Source organism: Nelumbo nucifera, chromosome 8, assembly GCF_055504915.1.
Source record: "Nelumbo nucifera cultivar China Antique chromosome 8, China Antique-T2T, whole genome shotgun sequence".
NCBI lineage: Eukaryota > Viridiplantae > Streptophyta > Magnoliopsida > Proteales > Nelumbonaceae > Nelumbo > Nelumbo nucifera.
In genome coordinates, this window is record NC_142656.1 from 13,216,539 (window position 1) to 13,239,621 (window position 23,083).

Consider the following 23,083-nt stretch of genomic DNA (forward strand, 5'->3'; position numbering starts at 1 on the left):
ATTTTGTAAATAGCATTGCACAAACTAATTGTTCTAAAATTATTTGTTGATTCAGGGTTCTGATTTTTGGGGATGAGAGCAATAAAAGTCTTGTTAATGATCCTATTCATTCTGCTAGAATGAAAGAAAGCTTTAACCGTGCTGCAAACCGAGAAGCCACCTTTTAGAAATTTAGTTTACAGGCAGAGGTGTAAATTAAGGACCCGTTTGGCAAATCTTTCAGTGTCGTCTTTTGTCTATTTAGAAGCCTGGAAGACCAATTTTCAGTCTATTCCTATTTGGTTCGCAGAAGATCTAGCCCTCGAAAGCTAGAGCGCCAAAAAGATGCGAGAAACCCATTTTGGGTTGATTTTGGGAAGCCCCAAATGGAGCTTTTTGCGTCATTCTCGCTTTATTCTCATGTGGAAAGACGCTGAAAGACATGCAGTAGCCAAACTAGCTTCAGGCAACTCAAATCTTCATGCAAAAGCTCAATGCGTCTTTTAACTTTACAGCTACCATAAGATCTTCCCAAAAAGACTTGCCAAACAGCCACCCAATATTAGTCCCAGCTAACTAGGGTCTCTGATTCAAACTTGCATTTTTATGCTTAATAACCCAAGATTTTACCATTACACCAGGTAATGTAAATTAAGAAATTAAGAAGAAAATGTAAAATTGATCATGGAATCATGATATATAAAAAAGATATCCCCCTCCCAATGTTTTCAAAACTGACCTTGAGGTTGAACCATTTTTTCCTCCATGTCGTAGGTCACCGGTTCGACCAGCTGGGTCAAACGGTTCAGACTGCGCCACATCATTGTATATATATATATATATATACATACATACATACACACACACATATATATATATATATATGTATATATGTGTATAAATATATATTTATTTTAGCATTAAATAATGTATAAATATATTTTAAATTTGTTATATGTATTATTTTATATTTAATTTATGTTTTTTTTAATTCAGTTTTTTATTTTTTTATTTATAAAAAGTATTAAAAATTGTAATTTGAGACCAAAAAAGGGTTTTTTGTGAAAATAGCGAAGCAAGGCACCTTTAGATCCTTGGGACACATAGATCTCAAAAAGATATCAAAAAAAATTCACCCCAATTGGATATTGAAGTGCAAAGTTATGGTCTCCGAAAGTTTTGCATGCATTGAGTGTACAACCCACGACCCGGTGACCGGGTCGAACGGGTCAATAGTCAAACCAGTCGGGTCAAACGGTTCTTGACCAAGTTAACGGTTTTTTACTGTCTGGCGGGTCTTGAATAAACAAAATCTAGAATCCTAGCTAGGTGACGATTCAAACGGTTCAACCAGCCAGGTCAACGTCGGATTGAAAACATTGATTCCCCCTTTGCAAATTTACACTTCATTTGATCCCATCTTCAAGGTCAAGCTTATTCAAATTTTAACAAAATCTCAACCCAAGTCCATCCAAGTTGCACCCTAACAAAGGATGTCTATAAGTTTTATAAATAAGATTGTGAAGAAAGAGGTGCATCCCCACACCAACCTCTTTGTCCTCTCATTTCTCATACATGTGAATATCTACTTTTAAACTTAATTATGAAAAATATAAGAAGTCATAATAAAAACTCTCTAGGTCTTAATTTCATCTAATCAAATCCATCATTACTCTCTTTAATAATTTCATTCTTAAATCCCCCCAATAGTTTTTTTTCATAGAAACCATGATGAGGTACACAATTAGGAATGGCAACGGGGTGGGAATCATATTCCCTGTCCCCGACCCCGATTATGAAATTAACTCCCATCCTCATCCCCGATGAGGATAAAATTTGTCCTCCATCCCCGATCCCCGACGGGGATGGATTCCCTGCGGGACCCAAATCCCATAATTTTTTTAGATAATAGTTTTTTTGAAAAATAAATTCACTTAAAATAAATAAAAATTTAAATTATAAATAATGTTTTGATATATATAAATAATATAATATATATATTTAATATAAATAAAATTTAATATATATATATATATATAATCGGGGTCAGGGCGGGGACCTTAATCCCCGACCCCGATCATGGATTCCTATTAATCCCCATCCCCGTCCCCACCCCGCCAAAATAATCCCCATCCCCAACCGATGGGGCCAAGGAAGTCAAGTCACTGTCGGGGATGGGGAAAATTGCCATCCCTATACACATTCGCAGGTAGCTCTTAACATCTCTTTTCCTTAGTTGCTCTTAAATTTTGACTATCTTAATAAGACAAAGGTATAAATTAGATGGATTGGATAGGGTTAAGGGCCAATCCAAGACTAACCCTAGACAACCCTGAGATGTACCCAAACTAATTTCAAAATCCAAATTTGTCATTCCAAACCTAACAAAATTTCTATTCTACCCATGTATTGCATGGGCTTATGATAACTTTGTATTTTGATGCCTTAACGGGCATCATTTTAGGGTTACCTAGGCCTTAGAATAGTCAAAATGTGTCATTTTCACAGTTAAATTCAATATTGTGACTTTTGAGGGTCTCTGTGCAAATTTTGGGTAAAAACCAAAAAATTTACAGAATTTTCTGCAGATTTTGGGAAGCTAGTGAGACTTCTAGCTGAGAGAGGGGGTGTGTTTCTGTGAAAAATTGAGCACAAGAGGGTGCTTCCTATCTGCTAAAACAAGAATGGCGCCCCTCCTACTGTATTAGCATACTCCCCTCTCCTTAGCAAACCCTAGGGTGCTTCCCCACTCATTATTTTCACCTCTAACAAACCCTAATCGCCCCTAACTACTAAATCATCACCTTCCATTCCTTTTAATCTCCACCCTCCATTCTAGGGCGCCCTCTCTTTAGCATTCTAACCCTAGGGCGCCACCTAACTCCTAATCTCACAATTCAGCCTTTAGCCACTAGATCTCAACCCTCTATTTCACTCTCTATCTCAGCCATTCACTCTAGGGCGCCACCCACTCCTTTTAATCTCCACCTTTCAGCCCTAGGCACGTAAATCTCCACCATCCAATCTTAGGAGCCCAAATCTCAGTCATACATAATATTGGGTGCCCTCTCCTTCTCTTCTCAGCATTAGGATCACCTTAGAACAATCCTAACCCTCCATTCTCAACCCTAGGGCGCCCATATTTCTACAAAAACCCAACTACTGCCCCCTTCTTTCTCTCTAATCCCAATTATGCCCACCATTCTCTATAAAAATGACCCCAGGGGCCCTGGAGAAGGGGTTGGTCAATTCACCCAGTTCACAAAGCTAAGACTTCTTGAGAAGTTCAAGGGTTGTAGAAGGGAAGGACGCCCAGATCTTGTCAGGAGGGATTCCTACAAGCAGTCCAGCTAATCTACAACTACCGCCACTGGATTTGATCAATCATCCCTTTTGTTTTCTTTATTTTCTTTTAGGTTGGTCAATTCACAAGGCTAAGGTTTCTTAAGAAGTTCAAGGGTTGTAGAAGGGAATGACGCCTAGATCTTCTCAGGAGGGGTTCCTCTAATCAATCCAACTAGTCTACAACTACCGCCACTAGATTTGATCAACCATCCCTTTTGTTTTCTTTATTTTCTTTTAGGTTGGATTCTGCCCCCAAGTAAGACGAAATGTTGTTCTTGAAAAGTTCAAGGGTAGAGGAAGAGAAGAATGCCCAGGCAAGGGGAGGGGTTCCTACTTGCAGTTCGCCTATCCACTACTACCACCTCTGGATCTGGATCCCAACCAGTTTCCCATAGTTTTAGATTTACTTTTTACGCGTGTTATTATTTTCCTTTCTTTAATTTCTAGTTTTTATTTTATTTCTGCAATTTATTTTTGTCAAACTTAATTTTTGCCTTCCTTTCTGCAGATCTGGAATTCGGCCAAGTAAGACGGAAGGCCCAACTCGAGTTCGATGGTCAAATGATAGATCTGGAGATTACTACCTCTAACCAAGTTGCAGTTTTTTATTTAATTTTTTTATTTATGTTATTTACTTATTTTTCTACAATTTTTACTTTAAACATTGTTAGAATTTTATTTTAATGGATTTCAATTCAGTTAATTAGGTTTTGTGTTTCTACAATATCAAATCTTGTTATTTTGTCCGGATTGAAGTATACAACAATTTTTCCCTCACTTCCCTGTGAATACGACCTCTTTCTCATCACTAACTACGTTTTATAGTTATTTTGATAATCGAAAAATTTATAAATATTGAAACAGATGTTCCAAAGTGGTTAACGACACGCTTTCAGACACACCAACTTACTTGCTAGTAATATTAAAAAAAGAATGCGCCCAAGCATAACATAGTTAAAATTGGATGGAATGATATTTTCTATGATATTAATAGCAAAAATTAAAGAAAGAAAAAAAGAAAGGCAAAAATTAGGTAGCATTTAGACTTCTGGAGTAAAGTTGAAGAATCCCCTCAGTTTTGGAACTGCATAATTGCTCCAATCAATAAAATTGGGGCAATTTATATGGTTGATCTGTAAATTAATTTCCATAAAACTTCAATAATTAACAAATTATGCATGACAAAACTTCCCCAAGACGGGGAATTTTTCAACTTTACTCCAGAAGTTAACGAACTCCGATCTCCTACACTTCTTCCCACAGACACTACAGGCGCACATTGAGTATATCTCCCTTAATGTTCGATTCTATTAGCAGGGCAACACCCATTTGGTATGATTATCGTTAAGTTTCTATGACATATGGTGCATAGTAATCTTAGATTTGACAAAGGATCTGCTGCAAACACAGCGGTGTAAAACGGACTACATAACCAATCACACGTGAACACGCCAGTGTTCTGGACACATGGGACACATATGACCCATATCACATGCGGTCCCCTGTGTACGGAACAATGAAGTGTTCACTTCATTTGTCATTGGTTACGTAGCCCATTATACACAGCTGCGGTCGCAGCACATCACGACCCCTAAGCTAAGATCTTGAATGGAGATTAAACACAAAATCATGCACCGAAACTGCATTGCTTAACCACAGTACGGCTGCACATGTGAAAAAGCATAGAAATCAGACGAAAAGAAAAGCATGTGGAGCAAAATTTGCATAATTACTTGCATGGAGTTTTTTTATAAGTAATTACTTGAATGAGATGAAACAATCCTATCTGCCTCAAAGGAAAAATATAACCAATAATATAGGGAAAAAAGATGACAATACCCAGTCAGCCTCAGCAGCAGAAAAGGAGTTCAGCCAGTCTGCAATTGTACACAGCCAAAATAAGCAACTCAATACCCCTTAAACAGCATTAAGCCACTAGTCTTTGGAGGATTTGTTGATCAGGGACTTGTGGATGTGAGGAATCACACCTCCACCAGCTATAGTTCCTTTTATCAGTGTATCAAGTTCTTCATCCCCTCGGATTGCAAGCTGCAGATGCCTTGGTGTTATACGTTTAACCTTCAGATCTTTGCTGGCATTGCCTGCCAGTTCCAAGACTTCTGCAGTAAGATACTCCAAGATTGCTGCACAGTACACAGCAGCTGTTGCCCCCACTCTTCCATTAGCTGCAATCCTGGACTTTAGGAGACGATGGATACGGCCAACAGGGAACTGCAGCAAATGACACAAAATGGTCAATTAGAGAGAAACTGTGCAAATTGCAAAGCAAGCAATTTTTTTGATAAGGTGTATGCAATATAAATACATAAATACGGCCAACAGGAAACTGAGGCATATAACATAAACTGATTAAAGAGAGAAATGTTCTGCAAATTGCAAAGCAACTTGTTTGATAGTGTATATAATATGCATACCAGTTTCTCATTAGAGAGAAAAAGAAACACAGCATGTATCATAAATTTTGATAATGCATTTCTTGTGAACTCTTATTTCCTGTGAAAAAAAAGTATGGCATTCCCCATAAAATGGGGATATGCACAGGATGTAAAACATGGTGAAAAACATCAATAGAATATACAAGGAAACCACAAGTACTACGAATCTACGAAAAATCCTGGAAAACAGAATTAGCATTCTCAATTTCCCATACATTTCTCTTTTCTATTTCCCAACTGCTACTTGGGCATTTTCTTACATATTTTGTCCATTTCCCATTTCCCACAGTTAAAATAGTTGGGCTTGCTTCTTGTTTATATACCTTGCATATTTTCCACAACCATTTTTCTTTTGTGCATGTGACAGGAATTGAACAAAACTTGAAGAGAGAACTTCGACTAGTGGAAACTCAAGTTGCAACTACCACCATTACCTACTTTGAGATCTACCATAAGAAGAAATATCCTAATAAGAAAGATAGTACAGGTGAACCTCAATAATCTGCCCACACTGCTTCTGTATGAATCATGTTGGATTTCATTTCACCATTTTTAGCCCAAACAAGAGGCACTCAACTCAACAAAGCCTTACCAACCATCTCAGATCAGCTATAGAATTCTGTTTTCGCATTTCACCATGATGTCTATTAAATTATGATTCTTCAAATCTTTTTTCAATAACTATATCCACATCCTTTCTGGCATAAGCAAGATATCTGATACCAAAATTGTCTCATTCAATCAAAAGTAGCAATCAGATACAGAAGAAATACTACAAAGGAAGGAAGATTATGTTAATCCCCAAGTCCAGCAATTCTTTTGGCAGGAATGGATGCCCTCAGACCATATTGGTATTCAACAAGGTAAAAGATACTCTCCAGTGCCCCAAAAAATCGCCACCATTAAGCCTGCATAGAAAATCCCAGAGCCTACAAAATGGAACTATAGGAAAGTGCTTGCATGTGAGATCCCAATTGTTTATCCAAAAATAAGTAAAAAACTTGAGATCCATTTCCCAAATGTAGCAGCCCCATGACGATGATCAGGTACTTCGAGAAAAAAGAAACATTCCTGGAAATTTTCCAGATTAATAGTCATTCTGAAATTTGTAGCAGCTTATAGGTTGATAGCATCCTTACCAGACAGGTATCATACATGATATGATGCACAAGCCATATCTACCTCAATCAGGATACTCCAAAGAACCAATCAATCAATAGTAAATTATAGAATGTAATAAATTCAATCAAGATAACCAAAATAACCTATTAATTGATAGCATACATAGTGCAATGCACATCAAGGCTGTCTCAAGATGCTCAAAATAAATAATCAACTGCTCAACCAAAGAAAGAAATGTAGGGCAAACCGATCAACTCAGTAGATAAATTGGCTTTAACATTACATAGTCATTATCCATGTACTTATTAGTTCTCGTTCAGGCACCACTTTCACCAATAGTATTCAAGAACATTCGCTACCATCAGTGGGAAATCAATATTTCCTATTTCACTCCTCTGTCTTTTTCATTCACTAATCTCTTTAATCATCAAATGGTCGTGAAGGTTTGGAAAAGAAAGAAATGCTCTTTGGAGGAGAGTTGCTCTTTGCAGATATGGGGTGGTGAATTTTGATTGCGATACAAGAGAAGTAACTTCTTATGGGGTGAGGATTGTCATAGGCATTACAAGCTGAATATAAATAACATTGCTATAAGTATTTTGCAAGAAGAGATCAAGTTGTATTGGGTGTCCATTTATTGGATAGAGAATTGGATGAATTGTGCAAAATGTCATCAAACATGACATTCTTCTATTTCCCAAACTAAAAGAAGTCAAGATGATGTTTGTAAAACTAATGCCATATAGTGGAAAGAATGTCATGAATCATCATCATCCAAGCCTTATCCCAACTATATGGGGCCGACTATATTAATCATATTTCACCATTCTGTTCTGCTTAATGGCATATCAATTGATAAATTACTGGTGGTTAAATCATTTATTACTACTTCTACCCATGTATTTTTTGGTCAACCCCTAGCCCTTCAAGCCCCTTCAACTTTCAGCAAATCACTTCTTACGAGTGTTGTTGAAGGTCTTCTATGCATGTGGCCAAACCATAATCATCTTAGTCTACTTTCTCTCATTTTATCACCTATTGGAGCTACACCTAGGTTCCTCCAAAGGACTACATTTCTGTACCTATCCTTTCTAGAATTTCAACACATGCATTTCTACCACACTCATTTTTCAGACGTGTTTCTTGACTATCCAACACTCTGCTCCATACAGCAATATCTAGCCTTATAACTGTTTTATAGAATTTTCCTTTTAATCTAAGCAGTATTCACCTATCACATAAAACTCCGGATGCACCCCTCCATATGGAGGGAAGAATGTAAAAATGGAAAATTTTCTGTAATATAAATCTTTTTACGATGCTTTGATGAGAGATCAGATGGGGAATAGGAACTTTTCAGGTAATTGGGGAAATTTAATTCCCCCTCAAGTTGAGGCTTCTTTGTGGCTTCATTCCTTGGATAGCATTCTCACAATTGATCATTGAAATCAAGGGGATTTCATATTCCAAATAGATGTGTCATGTCTAACGAGGAAGATTCATGCCATTTATCTATTCAGTGTTAAGTAACAGTGCTTGTTTGGTCCTTTTCTGCATTATTTAAGGTGTTCTTTCTTGCCCGATTCAACCTCAGGAAACCTTCACTAAATGGACAAGATTGACAGGCAGCAAGAAAGCTAAAATATTTTAGAGTACCATTCCTTTTGCAGACTATTGGGGCATTTGGAGAGAAAGGAACAAACGGATTTTTGAAGACAGGCTAGAAACGAAGTCAAATTGGTGGCAGATGTTGGGTCTTCAATTGTGTGAGGGCCCTTGCTTATTCTGATTTTAAAATTATGAACAGATTTGTGTGTTTGTGTCTGGCTAACCATCACAAATTGACTGGTTGCACAAGATAAGAAAAAGAAATCAAATGGTTGTTGATTAAATAAATCCAGTTAACTATCCATCAAAAGAATCCAGCTAAAACATCCAAATGTAGATGTGTGTTTGTGTCTGTCAAGATATGTTTCCTAATTGGGTCTATTAGGTGACCCAACAAATTGGCCATGTATTCAGTTAAATGGATCTATGAGCTATGGTCAACCATCACAAACAAACACATTGCACAAGATCACAAAAGAAAAAGAATCAAGCAGTAATTGATCAAATAAATCTAATTCAATAACATCCAGATGTGGATGTGACAATGTGTGTGTGTGTGTGGGTGGGTGGGTGGGGGGAAGGTTCCCTAACCAGGTCAGTGAGGAACCCTCCAAATCATCCATGTGGTTATTCCAATGGACCACATCATCCCCATAGTCCGCATTGTATCAGAATTTTGCATAGGGCTGGGAATCCTTTGGAAAATCCAGATTCCAGACAGCCCAGCAATTGAACAAAAAAAAGATAGTCCAGCAGACAAGGAACATGCCAGATTCATCTTCGTTCCAGCAGACCATGTCAGTGTTACATCCCACCTTGTACTGGAGTTCCACCAAGGGGTGGAAATCAGTTGAAATAGCCCAGGTTGTTCATAAACCTTATCAATAAATAACCAAATAGGCAAATAGTAAGTGATCAATTGTGCACTGGCTGACAGTCTGACACAGTGCAAAAATTGAGTGGTTGTAGGCTTGTAGCCATTTGAATCCCTCTTTGCAAGCCAGCCAATAACTACACAGGAATCTCCTTCCGCTAGTAAATGTCTGAAATTTATACCTTTAGCAAGCTTCAATCCATGAGGAAAATGGAAATGCCAACATATCTGGGACCAATAATGCAGCAAAGATGTGTCCTTCATAGCTTCTAAATACACCTCCTATTCCTGGATCCCCTGGAATGCCAAGACTGCAGCCATCAAAATTCACTTTGATCTGATTGGGAGGTGGTGTCCATAACCATTTTGCTGTTCTCCTTGGAATAATTTTTTATTGAAATGCATCCTTGAAATGATGAGCTAGACATGGTTTTCCCATTCCAAATGATGTACCGAGTATTGAGGGGGTAAAGACATCCAATAACTTTACCCAACGCACCACCTTAACAGAAATGTTTTCTATGATAGCTTCCTTAGATTGCACCTTCTCCTTGAAAGTTCCAAAATTCATTTCTTCCCACACACACACACACACTCCAAATAATCGCAGCCTTTGCACATCACCATAACCACTTATCCCTCCTCTCTCTTAGGAGGACAGGAAAACAAATGGCTGAAGACATTTTTGATATCCCTAAGAGGATTCCACCCACAGCCAAATACAAGTTGTAAAAAACAAAAAAAAAAACTCCCAAATGCAAGAAGTGAAAGGACAGGAAATTAGTAGGTAGAACATGGTCTCACTACTTGCTTGACAAAGGAAACATACATCCCACTGGTTTAAACGTATTTCTACCATGGAATAGCACATTAAGTTTTCAGATGCAATTTGACCAGTACCATCCAATCACCTAACCACAGATTCTATAGATTGAAGCACGAGTACATCAAAGCATGAATTTGCAAAACCATGGTCAAACTAGAATTGAACAACACAAATGCATGTCAAATATGTCATGCACAGTAGGCTCACTTTGTGGGGTGTGCTTCACCTGGTTTATTGATAAGTTTTGAAGAACTACCATTGAATTTGATGTTGAATAGGTTGTACCTATAATGTTTAGAGTTCAAACAGTTTAGCCCATGTAGGGCATGAACATACATGGACCATTGTGTTAATAACATGAAGCTCTAACCAAATGGATTAATAGGTCTTTTGAAAAGCTTATGTATTTCAGAATTATATTATATGTTTCTTGTATATGAAGCTAATCAATTGACTTCTTTCTTCAAACATGGCGGTGCACTTTGTACAGGTGTGCCTTGCACCTCAGTCTCTAAGAGGCTTGGCCTTCTTACTTTTAAAACATTGATATGCAACACCTCCAAATAGAAATCACACAAGTATGAAACTACATATAAGAAACAAATCTAAAATCTAGTCTGGTTTCAAACTCTGAACCAAAAAAAAAATCCACAGGTCCTCCTAAATGGGGTTGACTCATTCCTGCCATTTCCAATCGATCATCACAATCATGTAAAGGGCATGCTCCAACACAAGTTGTTGCAAGGCATGCTTGTGATCGATCTCCTAAAAAGATCAGCAAAAATAACCATGATGAACACTGAAACTTTCCCTAATGGCCACCTCCACTTAAGTTCTATGGTATTGACATCATCTTCACTAGTAGATGCCCTTAAACATAGAAGATATAGAAGAAAAACCATTCATTACTCTCAGACAGACCCCCCCCCCCAAAAAAAAAAAAAGAATTGCATTCTTGAAGTCTCACAAAATGACTGGTCCGAGTTCAAACCTCCACAATTGTAGAATTCAGACTGCCAGATCAACAGAAATCCTAGAATGCACCAGTGGCAAATGCAACCTTATTCCACATTAAAGACTAAATCGCATTCAAAAAACAGCTGACCATGTCATTGACTTAAGTGATTGCTTATCCATCTTTAGGGCATCATCTAGAGTAGTTGGATTATTTGTCTATCCTTTCTATTGATCATACTTAACAATGTTTCATCAGAATTAGATCATTTTACCAATAGCAATGAAACTGCACTAGAGAGAGAAAGTAATACAATGGAGCTATAAAGGAGATCACAGGCTATAAAAGAAACCTAAGAAAAACAAACAGGTACCAATACAGAATAACATACAGCATTAGAATACAAACTGCAGAGCTTCAGCCAGCAAGCTACAATCCCAATAAAATATACTCCTCCTAACACCCTCTCTAGAAACAAGACAGGGATATCCATAGTCAGGTTAGCTGAAGTGAAAACCTTTCAGACTGAAGGGGTCACCTATGGATGCCAAGAACCTACCTCCCTCACTGAGTGGGCTCAAGCCTCTGTATGCCTAGAATATCCAATATCTTTCTGTGCAGAAGTTTGTAGCAGAGTATTTGTAAGCAAATACATGCAAAGACTAAAATTGTTTCAGCTCCAGGACGCCCCATGCAATATTAGATACTTGAAAAAATACACAAAGTTTGGTACCGAATCCAACCCTGAGGTGTCGATTGTCAATGTTCAGACTTTATTAGATACCAACCGAGCAAGTGGTTCATCTCCACCACCAACTCCTTTAGTTAACATGCAGAATGGGAATCTATAATTATATACTTAAAGCATTGGGAAGATGTATGGCAGCATTTGGAGGTTGACATGTGGTTTGCTCTTGCCTTGACAGACATGCTCTAAATTATTGACACGTGTTTCTCCCTCCCTTTTCTCCTTTACTCTGTCTCTCTTCTCTCCCACCTCATTTTACTCTAGCATTCGAAAATTACAAGAATGTCACATATAAGACAAATGCACCTTCTTTACCTTGCCATGTAATTGCCCCTATGATATTCAAAAATTACAGGAGTGCCACATACAACTACTTACGATTATGCCATCCCTCTTCTTTTTCAATTCTCTCTCTCTCTCTCCTCCTATTCTCTATCTCAATTTTTATTTATTCATTTATTTATTTTACTATTATTATCTAAACATTTATTTGTTTAATAAAATTAAATAAATTATTTATTTTAATAAACTAAATCAGTAAAATAAAGGAGGTGTGACATTGAGAGAAAGATTTTAATAAACATTCATTTATTTATTTATTTATTTTACTAAATTATTTATTTAGAAATAATTTACTAACAAATTATTCTCTCCTCTTGAGCCCATATTTAGCATTGTCAACGGGTCAGGTCTAGTTTGGGATAGCTTATACCAGTCCCATCCCAATAAACTTTTATTTATTTATTTATTTATTTATTTTATTCAATTTAATAAATTATTATATAAACGTTAATTTATTTAAGAAAAAATGGTGCTGAACCAATGGGTTGGGTCTGTCCTGATGGAACTAAATTGACTGAACATAATTATAACAGTTTTGGTTCCATGATTTTGTCTTGATTAATTATTGGATTGATTCTCATTACCTGTCCAAAATTGATTCAAGTCTGGAATCAAATATTTTATGAAATATATTTTTTTTTCTTTTTTGTAATTTTTATAATGTTTCATGTTTGAAATAGTAAATTTGATAAATAATAAATCAGATAATATTAGTTAAAATGTTTAACTTATTAACATAAAAATAAAGTAGTATTATTTTAACTATTGTTTCAATATAATCAGGTCTATGATTTGATCCAAATTAAATAATTGGTTCAAGACTGGTTCTACTTAGTTGTGACTCATTGACAACCCTAAACCAGATTGGAGCCCACTATAGTTATTTATTATTTATAATAATATAGTTATAATTATTTTATTTAAAAAATATAACCTAATTTATTATTGTATCTTCAAATGGCATTTTTCTATTTTGCCCCTGCAAATCAGGAGCTTCCCCGCTAGTAAGCATTATAAGAGAACTAATATGGTTGGAACAACCACAACTAATACTTGTCAAAAAAAATAAATAAATAAACAACACAACTACTACTAACTTCCAAATAAGTCAATGACTTAAACATTGGTACTGAATAACGGATTCAAAAAGGGTTTAACAGGCTAAAACAAATGCTATCTTGAGTTTACCTCCAGAATCCATTTGTCTATGAAACAAAATGTATTAATTGTTTAATTAACAATTCGTCCAACACATCTCGCCATCTACAATACCGTGAGAGAGGCTAAAGGCCATAAACGACTTTAGATCATAAAACCCACATTGTCATTTGCTTTTTGCAGTGCGGACAACTTTCTAGTTCCATTAAGTATTTGTTTCACTTTAACGAAATATTTTACCGGTTATCAAAAAATGTAATCTTTTTAAACAAGCGAGACTCCATTAAAATATAGAGTAACTCCTATCAAGAAATGATAGAATGAAATAAAACAGAACAGTTCTAGACGCTACAGAGTAACAAGAAAAAACAAGAGCTGAGGAAGTGCACAAAGAAGCGAGCATAAATAGAACATCAATGCCATTTTTTTCGTGTTTCTATATTTGTTTCCCATAAATATAACTTCTAGAAGAAGTAGCCTATAAGGTTCTAACTACTGTGCACCAATGACAGGTATAAGAAACTCAAAAACGGAGGAAAGGAACCATGAACTAGAAACCCTTGCAGAACCCAACCAAGGAGAAAAAATCCACAAAACAGTGGAATAAAACCGGTAATTGATAAGAGATCAGGTCCATCAGGAGCATCTAGATATATATATCAAAGGAGATATGAAGAGAACCTGCAAGCCTGCTCTAGAAGAACGAGAGACAGGTTTCTTCTTGTCTTTGTCTTTGTTAGCGTTCATAGCTGAGGATTTCCCCGTAATCAAACCTTTCGCGCCTTTTCCCGACATCTTTCCCGCCAAAAAGATTAGAGTTTTCAACGATTTGCGAATGGAAAACAAACTGTGAAGCAGTTGCAGAGAGGGATAGAAATAGAGGGAGAGACGAAGAAAACCCGAAAAGAGATCGGGGAAAGGGAGAATTAATACGGGTAGAAATATCCAATTACAAAGATACCCTAATCTTTAATCAAATTTGCGAAAGTAGCGCCGTGCTTCTGTTACGAACTGGTGGCTGGTGCCGCCACTCCCTGCGACTTCTCTCTGACGTACAGGTAGAAAAGGAACCATCATCCACGCATAGTCATAGGAACCATGAGGCCCATGACCATGAAATTGACAGAGGGGCATTCTGGACATTGTAACAAACTTCGTAGCTTACGAGAAAATATCCCCTATTACCCGTGTATTAAGTATTGACAAAAGAGTCCAGTTTAACTGCAATTGATGACTGATGACCGTATTAGGGGCTGACGGTTATTACGATGTAAGTCAATAGGTGGTCTTCCATTAAGTGTCGTTGCTAATAATTCTACTCTTCGTGTAGCCAAAATAGGGATGGAAATTTTTTTTTTTGGTAGAAAAGACAGCGAAGAAACAAACAGAAAACAAGAAAACACGCAGAGCGCAAGAAACACAAAAACAACTGAGGAGGATCAGAGCTCCACACCGCAGCAACAGACATCTGAGCCACATCTTCAAGACTAAAATGTGGGAGCATCCAGGGCGGAGGATGCCTCCAGAATTCCTGAAAGCCATGCTTTCCCATGGCAGCCAGCCTATGCGCTGCCCCAATTGAGTCCCTCTTTGCCAAGAAAATCTTCAAAGAAAAATCAGATAAAGCAAACAGGCTATGAAGGATAGGCCAGATAAAAGATAAAAGGCTCGCAATCAAAAGATCTCTTGGAAATAAATGTCACAAGAGTAGAGGAGTCACAGAAAAATATTAACAGATCTCAGTCCCAGCCCATAAATGAATAAATGAACGAGACACACTCTTGAACTGCTAAGGCCTTTGCGTAGAGAGCAGACAAAACTTTACAAGGCCCACATTTAGCAAAAAACAGGTGTTTTCTATTAACAGAGATCCAAAAACCAAAAGCACTCCTACCAGCTCCAAAACTTCCATCTGTCATTGCAATACACCCCTCACATTCCATCCATCTTTGAAAAAAATGCTTGTCCAGCAAGGAAAAGTCGGTTGATTTTGGAGGGGAAGCTCTCTTCACTTCCATCCTCAACCTGCGAAAAGCAAGGAGAACATTAAAAGGGTTTGGGGAAATAGACTCAAATACAAAACCATTTCTGGCTTTCCAAATGTTTGAAAGCACAATAGCAGAGAGTTCCAAAGCATCTTCACCCGCACTGAGCAGAATCTGTTCCTGATTAATCCACCAATAAAATAGCTAAACGAGAAAAACAGTCATGCCCGAATGGCTAAATCACAACCAAACCAAACATTCCTAGCATGATCACACAAAAACATGGCATGCATGACAGATTCAGGCTCTCTGCCGCAGATTGGGCAGAGGTCTTGAGTTCCTATCTATCTCCTCACTAGGACTTGTTTAACTACAATGCTATTATGACAACATTTCCAAAGAAAGTGTTTTATTTTTTGAGGGATTTTAAAGACCCAAATTTTCTTTCATAGCTTGTTTCCATTAGAGTTTTGAGTTAAGCTTGGGGTCTTCATTTGATCCTTAGAAGCTAAGTGCTGATAAGCTGATTTTACTGAGAATTTACCTTTTGGGTCTGGCTTCCACATTAGCATATTTCTATTTTGCCTATCTTTTCAATGGTATAAGGGTCAAACAACTCATTTAGTTTTCTGTAATCCCAGTCCGATCTTTGTGAATTAAGCAAGTCAGTTACCTTGGCCTTTTCACTATCTTTTGGTTGAGGACCCATTGGTTTGAAATGAAGAATCTCATTTATCCATGGGTCCTCCCATAATGACAAGTCTTCTCCATTGGCCACACTCCAACAATACCCTTCCCTTAGAACTTCTCTCCCTACCATTAAACTTCTAAAGCCCCGGGAGCATGATTTAGGAACTTTACAGCTCCAGAAATTCTTATCCCCCAAGTATCTTCCCTTTATAATTTTGCACCAAAGGCTATCCTTGTTAGTGCAAACCCTTCAGGCCAGCTTTGAGAGAAGGGCTAGGTTAAAAAGATGAGGGTATTTGAAACCCAGCCCTCCTGAAAATTTACTTTTGCAAATATTATTCCAACTCACCCAATTAACTTTTTTCTGCATACTATTCTCCCCCCACAGGAATTGCCTTTGAATTCTTTTGATTTTTTCACAGATTCCTATAGGTATGAGAAAAGCTGACATTGTATAAGCTGGGACTGCCGTTAGGACTGCTTTAATCAACACCTCCTTACTTGCAGCAGGAGAAAGAAAATTTGCCTTCCAGCTCTTTGATTTGGTCTCCAATCTTTTTCAGATATAATTAAAGCACCCTTTTTTGACTTCCCTAATCCCGCAGGTAAACCTAGATAGTTGGAAGCATAAGTAACCTTTTTAACCCCCCATCACCCTGGGTATCATTTTTTAGAATCTATGATGCATTTTGGGACTAAAGAAAATTTCAGATTTAGAGAGATTCACCTACTGTCCTGAAGCTTGGCCATATTGTTGGATGATTTCCAGAATCAGGCCTCCTTGCTCAATGTTTGCTTCTGTGAACACGTAGGAATCATGTGCAAAGAACAGATGTGTGATGGCAATACAATTTCTGTTAATTTTAACTCCTGAATGTCTACCATGAGAATGAGCATTATGAATAGCCAAAGATAAAACTTCGAAGACTAACAGGAATAAATACGGGGAAAGTGGATCTCCTTGCCTAAGACCACTGGTTGGACAAAAGGTCTGACTCAAATTACCATTAATAATCAGCTGGTAGGATACTAAAGAGACACATTGCATAACCCACCCAATAAAAATTTGACCAAATTTCAACCTTTGCATCACCACCTTCAGAAAGGACCATTCTACCCCTTGCTCATATCCAACTTTAGGGGCCATGAAATTCTTCTTTTTTGGTAGTTTTCATGAAATGGATGATTTCATGGGATGGAAATTTATACCTTACCTGATGGGTACCCACCTCAAAAGGGGCATGGTTTTGTTTGTTTAAAGGAGGGATTTTGGGATTTTACAACTCGTACCCATAGGGTATTTTGATAAATGGTGCCATGTCATCATCATGTCAACATTTATCCCACAGGGTATAATATTAGCGTATATTTGGTTATGTGTGGGAGATTTGTGAGGGGCATTTTGATAAATGGTGCCATGTCATCATCATGTCAACATTTATCCCACAGGGTATAATATTAGGCTAAAGACCTTTGTATTATTAGCATATATTTGATAAATGGTGCCATGTCATCAAAATGCGAGGGGCATTTTGATAAATGGTGCCATGTCATCATCATGTCAACATTTATCCCATCATACAAATTCATACGCATCGATATTGATAAAAGTTTGTATTGATTTATGTGTATCAATTGTTGGGGGAAGCTTATTTTAACACTTCTCTCAAAAGTTAAACATTTATTCATTGTTTGGCTAATGTGACATTTAATGGTGCCTAGTTGTCAATAAACAATTATTAACAACTTTTTTTCGGTTTTGATGCCAAATCAAATATAAGCATTTATTTAATAAACACTAATGGGATCAAATATATACTTAGGAAGCATATGAACTTTATGTATTAGGTGTTGAATTTAATGATATTTTGAATTTTATGTGAAGAATAAATTATGGTTTGTGCTTTTAGGTGTCTTAATCAAATAATTGAAAATTATCCAGTTTCTTCATGTTATTTTACTCATTTGTTGCTTATATGTAACAAAAATAATAAGAAATTAGATGCATCTTCTAAACCCAACCCACCCTACCTTGAATGCAGGAAGGGTGAGATCGGGGAAGGCTTTGCATTTTTTTATGTTTGGAGAGGGTTTGGATTCTCTTGGTGTTAGTACGGGTTAGGAGGTTTAGAAAGACAGATAGGGTCTAGAATTTACAAACCCCACCACAACCTACCCCATTGCCATCCCCACGAAATTCTATCAATCCTTTGCATCTAATAGACAATGAAAAAATAACATTGATTGGTTGTAGATTTGGTTTATATGATGCAAGAGAATTATAGGCTGAATTACCTTTCCTCTGAAACACTTTTCATTTCTTGCAAGCCATAAAAAGTACAAAGTAATTGCCAACCAAGTTAAAATCTGTTTAGCTAAGTGAATGTCTTGAACTTGTTGAAAAAGATTATGAATGCTTGTTACCCAAGAATCTTGAAATCTATTTATGAAATTAATATTCCAAGGGTTACCAAAAAGAATTACTTGGGTATAAGAACAAGTCAGAAAGAGGTGTGTAAGGGATTCAACATGAGATTCACAAAAGACGAAAGCTTTCGATTTTTCTCAATACTGAGCTTTTCCTTTACTAGAATATAATCATTGATAACTCTCCATAAAAACAGCTCAAATCTTGGGCCAGTATCTAATTTCCAAATATGTTTGAGACAAAATGAAAGTCTTGGAGGAATATTGGCCTGAAGCACAAAGATTTCGTGTTGATAGCCTCTCTTAGCTGTAAACTTACCTGATGAGTGAGGGAGCCAAATCCAGTGGGGAAGGTTTAAATCTGAGAAAATGGGGGTTGCCTGAATACATTGGGCTTCTCTCAGGGAGAACCATGGTTTTTAAAAATGAACCGGTGACCGAACCGGTCAGGGGTCCGGTTACCGGTTCAAACCAGTCTGACCGTTCGACTCAAACGACCAGCCTATTCTGACAAAAAATAAATAAAAAAATTGGAAAACGGTCAAAACCATTCGAATGGTTAACCAGTCGGTTCAGCAGTTTGCTGACTAAAATCAACGGTTTTGAGGGAAAAATGGTTTTGGAGGAAAACGGAACCAGTCGACCAGTTCCCGTTTTTCCGGTCTGACTGTCCAGTCTGGTCCGATTTTAAAAAACAGCAGGGAGAACAGAGAGTTAATGAGTGTGGAGTTCCAATGACCTTGATGGAGGAGGTGGAAAACATTGAGATGTCTAATATTTGGGGCCAATGAGTGTGGAGTTCAGCGGTTTGCTGACTAAAATCAATGGTTTTGAGGGAAAAAGCGGAACCAGTCGACCAGTTCCCATTTTTCCTATCCGATCGTCCAGTCTGGTCCGATTTTAAAAGGAGAGAAGAGAGAGTTAATGAGTGTGGAGTTCCAATGACTTTAATGGAGGAGGTGGGAAACATTGAGATGTCTAATATTTGGGGCCAAGGGGTACGTTGTAACCCAGTGCATTGATCGGAATGGTTTCCCATTTATTTCATGTCTACTTCCTTAATCTTCAAGGATTGTGCTTGAAGGATCGGCTCTCTATACCTTTTGATGGGGTTGCCTAGACAACGAGAATTATATTTATTTAAGAAGGTGGGATGCACTAATGCTACTTAAAAGAATCAAATTGTTTAAATTTCAACAGTGTTATGAAAATGAGCAAAATTCTGGTCACGAAGCTCATTTGGTGTTTCCTTATGGATCTTAAAACCTATGGGCACAGGTTATTAGGGGTGTTACGTTGCGGTTAATTGAACTGTGGATTTATTTTTAAAACCATACTGGAATTATCAATAACCAAAACTGATCGATTTAATTGAATTATTTTATTTTATGAACAGCCCTTATTGACATTGATATTTCATTAATTTGCGTATTTGTAATAGTTGGATTGGAACTTGGAGGTAGGGGTGATTATTGATCGCGTCAAATCGAAGCTTACCACCTATGACAAGGATTATAGTCCATTCTTGGTATAGCTTGAGCTTTGGGCTTCACTTCAATACTTTTATACGTAAAGATCATTAGTTCAAAATGAGCCATGAATTAAACAACGGTGTTTGGCTGGCAAGCTTGTCAGTTGCTATAAAGTTTGGTCTCTTCCCGTGAACACGAAGGCCTTTGCCTTTGATCAACACTGCTGCAAATATCACCATACTACTGTGAATGAAAAGACTAATTAGTAATTACTGCTACTATTATACTACTACTACGTTTACATGTTCGGCAGTTCTTAGCAGTTGTTAAGCTTTATCTATAAGAAAAAAAAAAAAAAGCATAGATATCACAATGACGAGGTGCCCATATATTATATGATATGGAATAGAGTTAAGATCTGATGTAGGCGCAGATGGCCCAAACCAATCGCATGACTCATACATGTCAGCTAGCGCACGTCAGGGCTGAGCCAATTACTTGGCGCACGCTACCTATCTTGGCGCAAAGAGGGGAACCTATGGCACGGGGTCACTTGGCGCCTTGGGATGGCCACATACCCCACATTCGGACTCAATCCCCACCGTCCAAGCTTACCTACTTCCAAGCCAATTCAAGTATAAATATGTGGCAACCCCCTCTAGGTAAAGAATCAAATACTCTAGCTCTCTAGCTTATTCTGGAGATTTCTTGTTGTGACATCGTCTCGTGTTTGCACCTCAAACCTCGTCTACTTCATAACTTCTTGTTAATTTGATCGTCCGAGTCCTCGCCTCATGTCTTCACCCAAGGCCTCAGACGTTACCCTTTCTTGCATAATTGACTTTGGAATCCTCAATCATATCATTTCAAACTCCACTCCTCAATCACGCTAGTCCTTGGCTTCCAACACCTTGGATCCCCTCGGACTTAAGAGTGAATTGACAATGTTGACCTTGACCAATCTGAACATCAACAAGATCAATAGAGATAAAAAGAGATGTATACTTTTTATTGTTTGTTTTTCGTAGTTTGAATTAATGTGAAACTTAGACCTGAGTGTGTAAATGGTGGTAGACTTATTTCAATAACACATACAAAAAACAATACGAACACCACGAGAGAGGGAGAGGGAGTATTGTGTGAATTAGCTCCACAGTTTCAAATAGGTCAAGTTTTTTTATCTTTCAAGTCTAAAAGCAGCATACTCGATTTTTGGGTTCTGTGTAGGGCTGTCAATAGATCCGGTCTATGTAGACACAATAGTCTCAAACCGATTACTAATCGAGACAATATCACATGCCCAAAACTGTCCTAATTAATAGTCGGATCTATCGGATCATACCGAAACCTATATTTGTTTTATTTAAATAATAATGTACATTTTTTATTTTGATAATCTAACCTTAATAACAATGATAAAAAATTACTAAATTATTCGTACGTTAATAAATTAAACATTTTAAACTAATATTATATTATTAATTATCTATCAAATTTATCATTTCAAATATAATAAAACATGATAAAATTATAAGAAAATTAAGGTAATATTATATATTAATAAAATATTTGGTTATGGGTCTAAATTGGTTTAGGGCAGGCAAGAACTAGAACCAATCCAATTTTTAATCGGGACAAAATCATGAATTAGAACCATTATAATCAGTTCAGTTGGTTTAGCTCCTTTGGGTAGACCTGGCCCATTGACAATCCCAACTTATGCATTTTCTTTTTCTATCCTTAATGTTGATGGGAAAGTTGGTGTTTTGTTTAAGGAAATCTCTATATCTATGCAACTACAAAAAAGTAATAATAGCCTCTAAAATTGTTGCAATTTTTTTTGACTGAAATACCCCTTTTAAATATGGTCATTTTATTGTGAGGGTAAAAAATGTAAATTGAATACTATTATTCAATGCATTCAATTCCCTCATTAAATCCCATATTTAAGGTATTAAGTATTAACTCCCATTCACCCCCATTGAATCATATATTTAAAGCATTTTTATTTATCATCATCACTAAATTCCACTAATTAAATCCACACATAATAAATTAATAATTCCAATAAAATAAAAACTTGTACTTTTAAAATCTACATGGAAAAAATAATATTTTCATCTAGGTGGTGGTAAGAAATTAAACCATTTTGGATCAAATGGACCAACTCATGTTGCCACAAATAAATAATAAAAATTTCAAAAATATATAAAAATTTTAAAAAATAGAAATTAAAGAAAAATTTTTGAACATTTTTTATATCATATATTTGACATATTAAATAATAATAATTATGATAAATGAGAAATATTTTTAAAATCAATTGGAAATAAAACTATTTTCCTATTATCTTCTCTTTCATTAAATCTCATATATAAGTTATATTCTCTCATTAAATCCTATATTTGAGATACATTTTTCTCATCATTAAATTGTACTAATTAAATCCACAACATTAATTTTAATAGTATAAAAGCAAAGTAATTTGAAAACAAAACCATTTTCTTCCCTCTCGATGGTGGGTAAGCAATTCAACCATTTTGGGTTATATGAGTTAATCAACAATGCCATAATTTAATAATAAAAAATTAAAATAAATAAATTATAAAATATAAAAAAAAACAAAAATATTTGGGAATGTCTCTAATATTGTATATTCATTATATTAAACAAAATAAGTATAAAATATAAGAAGTGTTTTTATTAATGATGAAAATGGAATGCCAACTCAAAAATCAACATAGAAATGAAATGATGTCATAGTCAATTAATAAAATTTTAAAAATAGAAAATAAAAAGAAACACAAAAATATAAAAAAACTAGAGAAAATATAAAAACCAAAATATTTTCCTTTTTGGGTCATGGTTGAGTCAAATGGATTAACTGATGATGTCATAGTTAAATAATAAATCTTTAAAAAGTTAAAAAAGTATAAATAATCAAAATAATACAAAAATTATAAAAAATGTACACATCTCTAATATATTAATTATACCAAACAAAGATTAAGTGTAATAAGTAAAAATTATTTATATAATGTAGATGAAATATATAATTTAAAATTGATCTAAAAGCAAAGCTATTTTCCAACCTAG

The 23,083-nt window shown here is 36.2% G+C and overlaps 1 protein-coding gene across 2 annotated transcripts; it reads right to left on the reverse strand.

Annotated features, from left to right (window-relative positions):
* Positions 1–5,034: 5,034 nt before the first annotated feature.
* Positions 5,035–15,065, reverse strand: LOC104592339 (putative histone H2A variant 3). 2 transcript variants are annotated; one of them, XM_088892712.1, is made up of 2 exons: positions 14,867–15,065; positions 5,035–5,556 (listed from the first exon to the last, which is right to left on the reverse strand). In XM_088892712.1, the coding sequence occupies exons 1-2, from the start codon at positions 14,963–14,965 to the stop codon at positions 5,260–5,262; spliced, it is 396 nt and encodes a 131-aa protein (XP_088748838.1). In that variant the 5' UTR covers positions 14,966–15,065; the 3' UTR covers positions 5,035–5,259. The 2 variants fall into 2 exon arrangements, with proteins under 2 accessions (XP_088748838.1, XP_010249965.1); XM_010251663.3 differs by lacking the exon at positions 14,867–15,065 and adding an exon at positions 14,095–14,499.
* Positions 15,066–23,083: the final 8,018 nt, after the last annotated feature.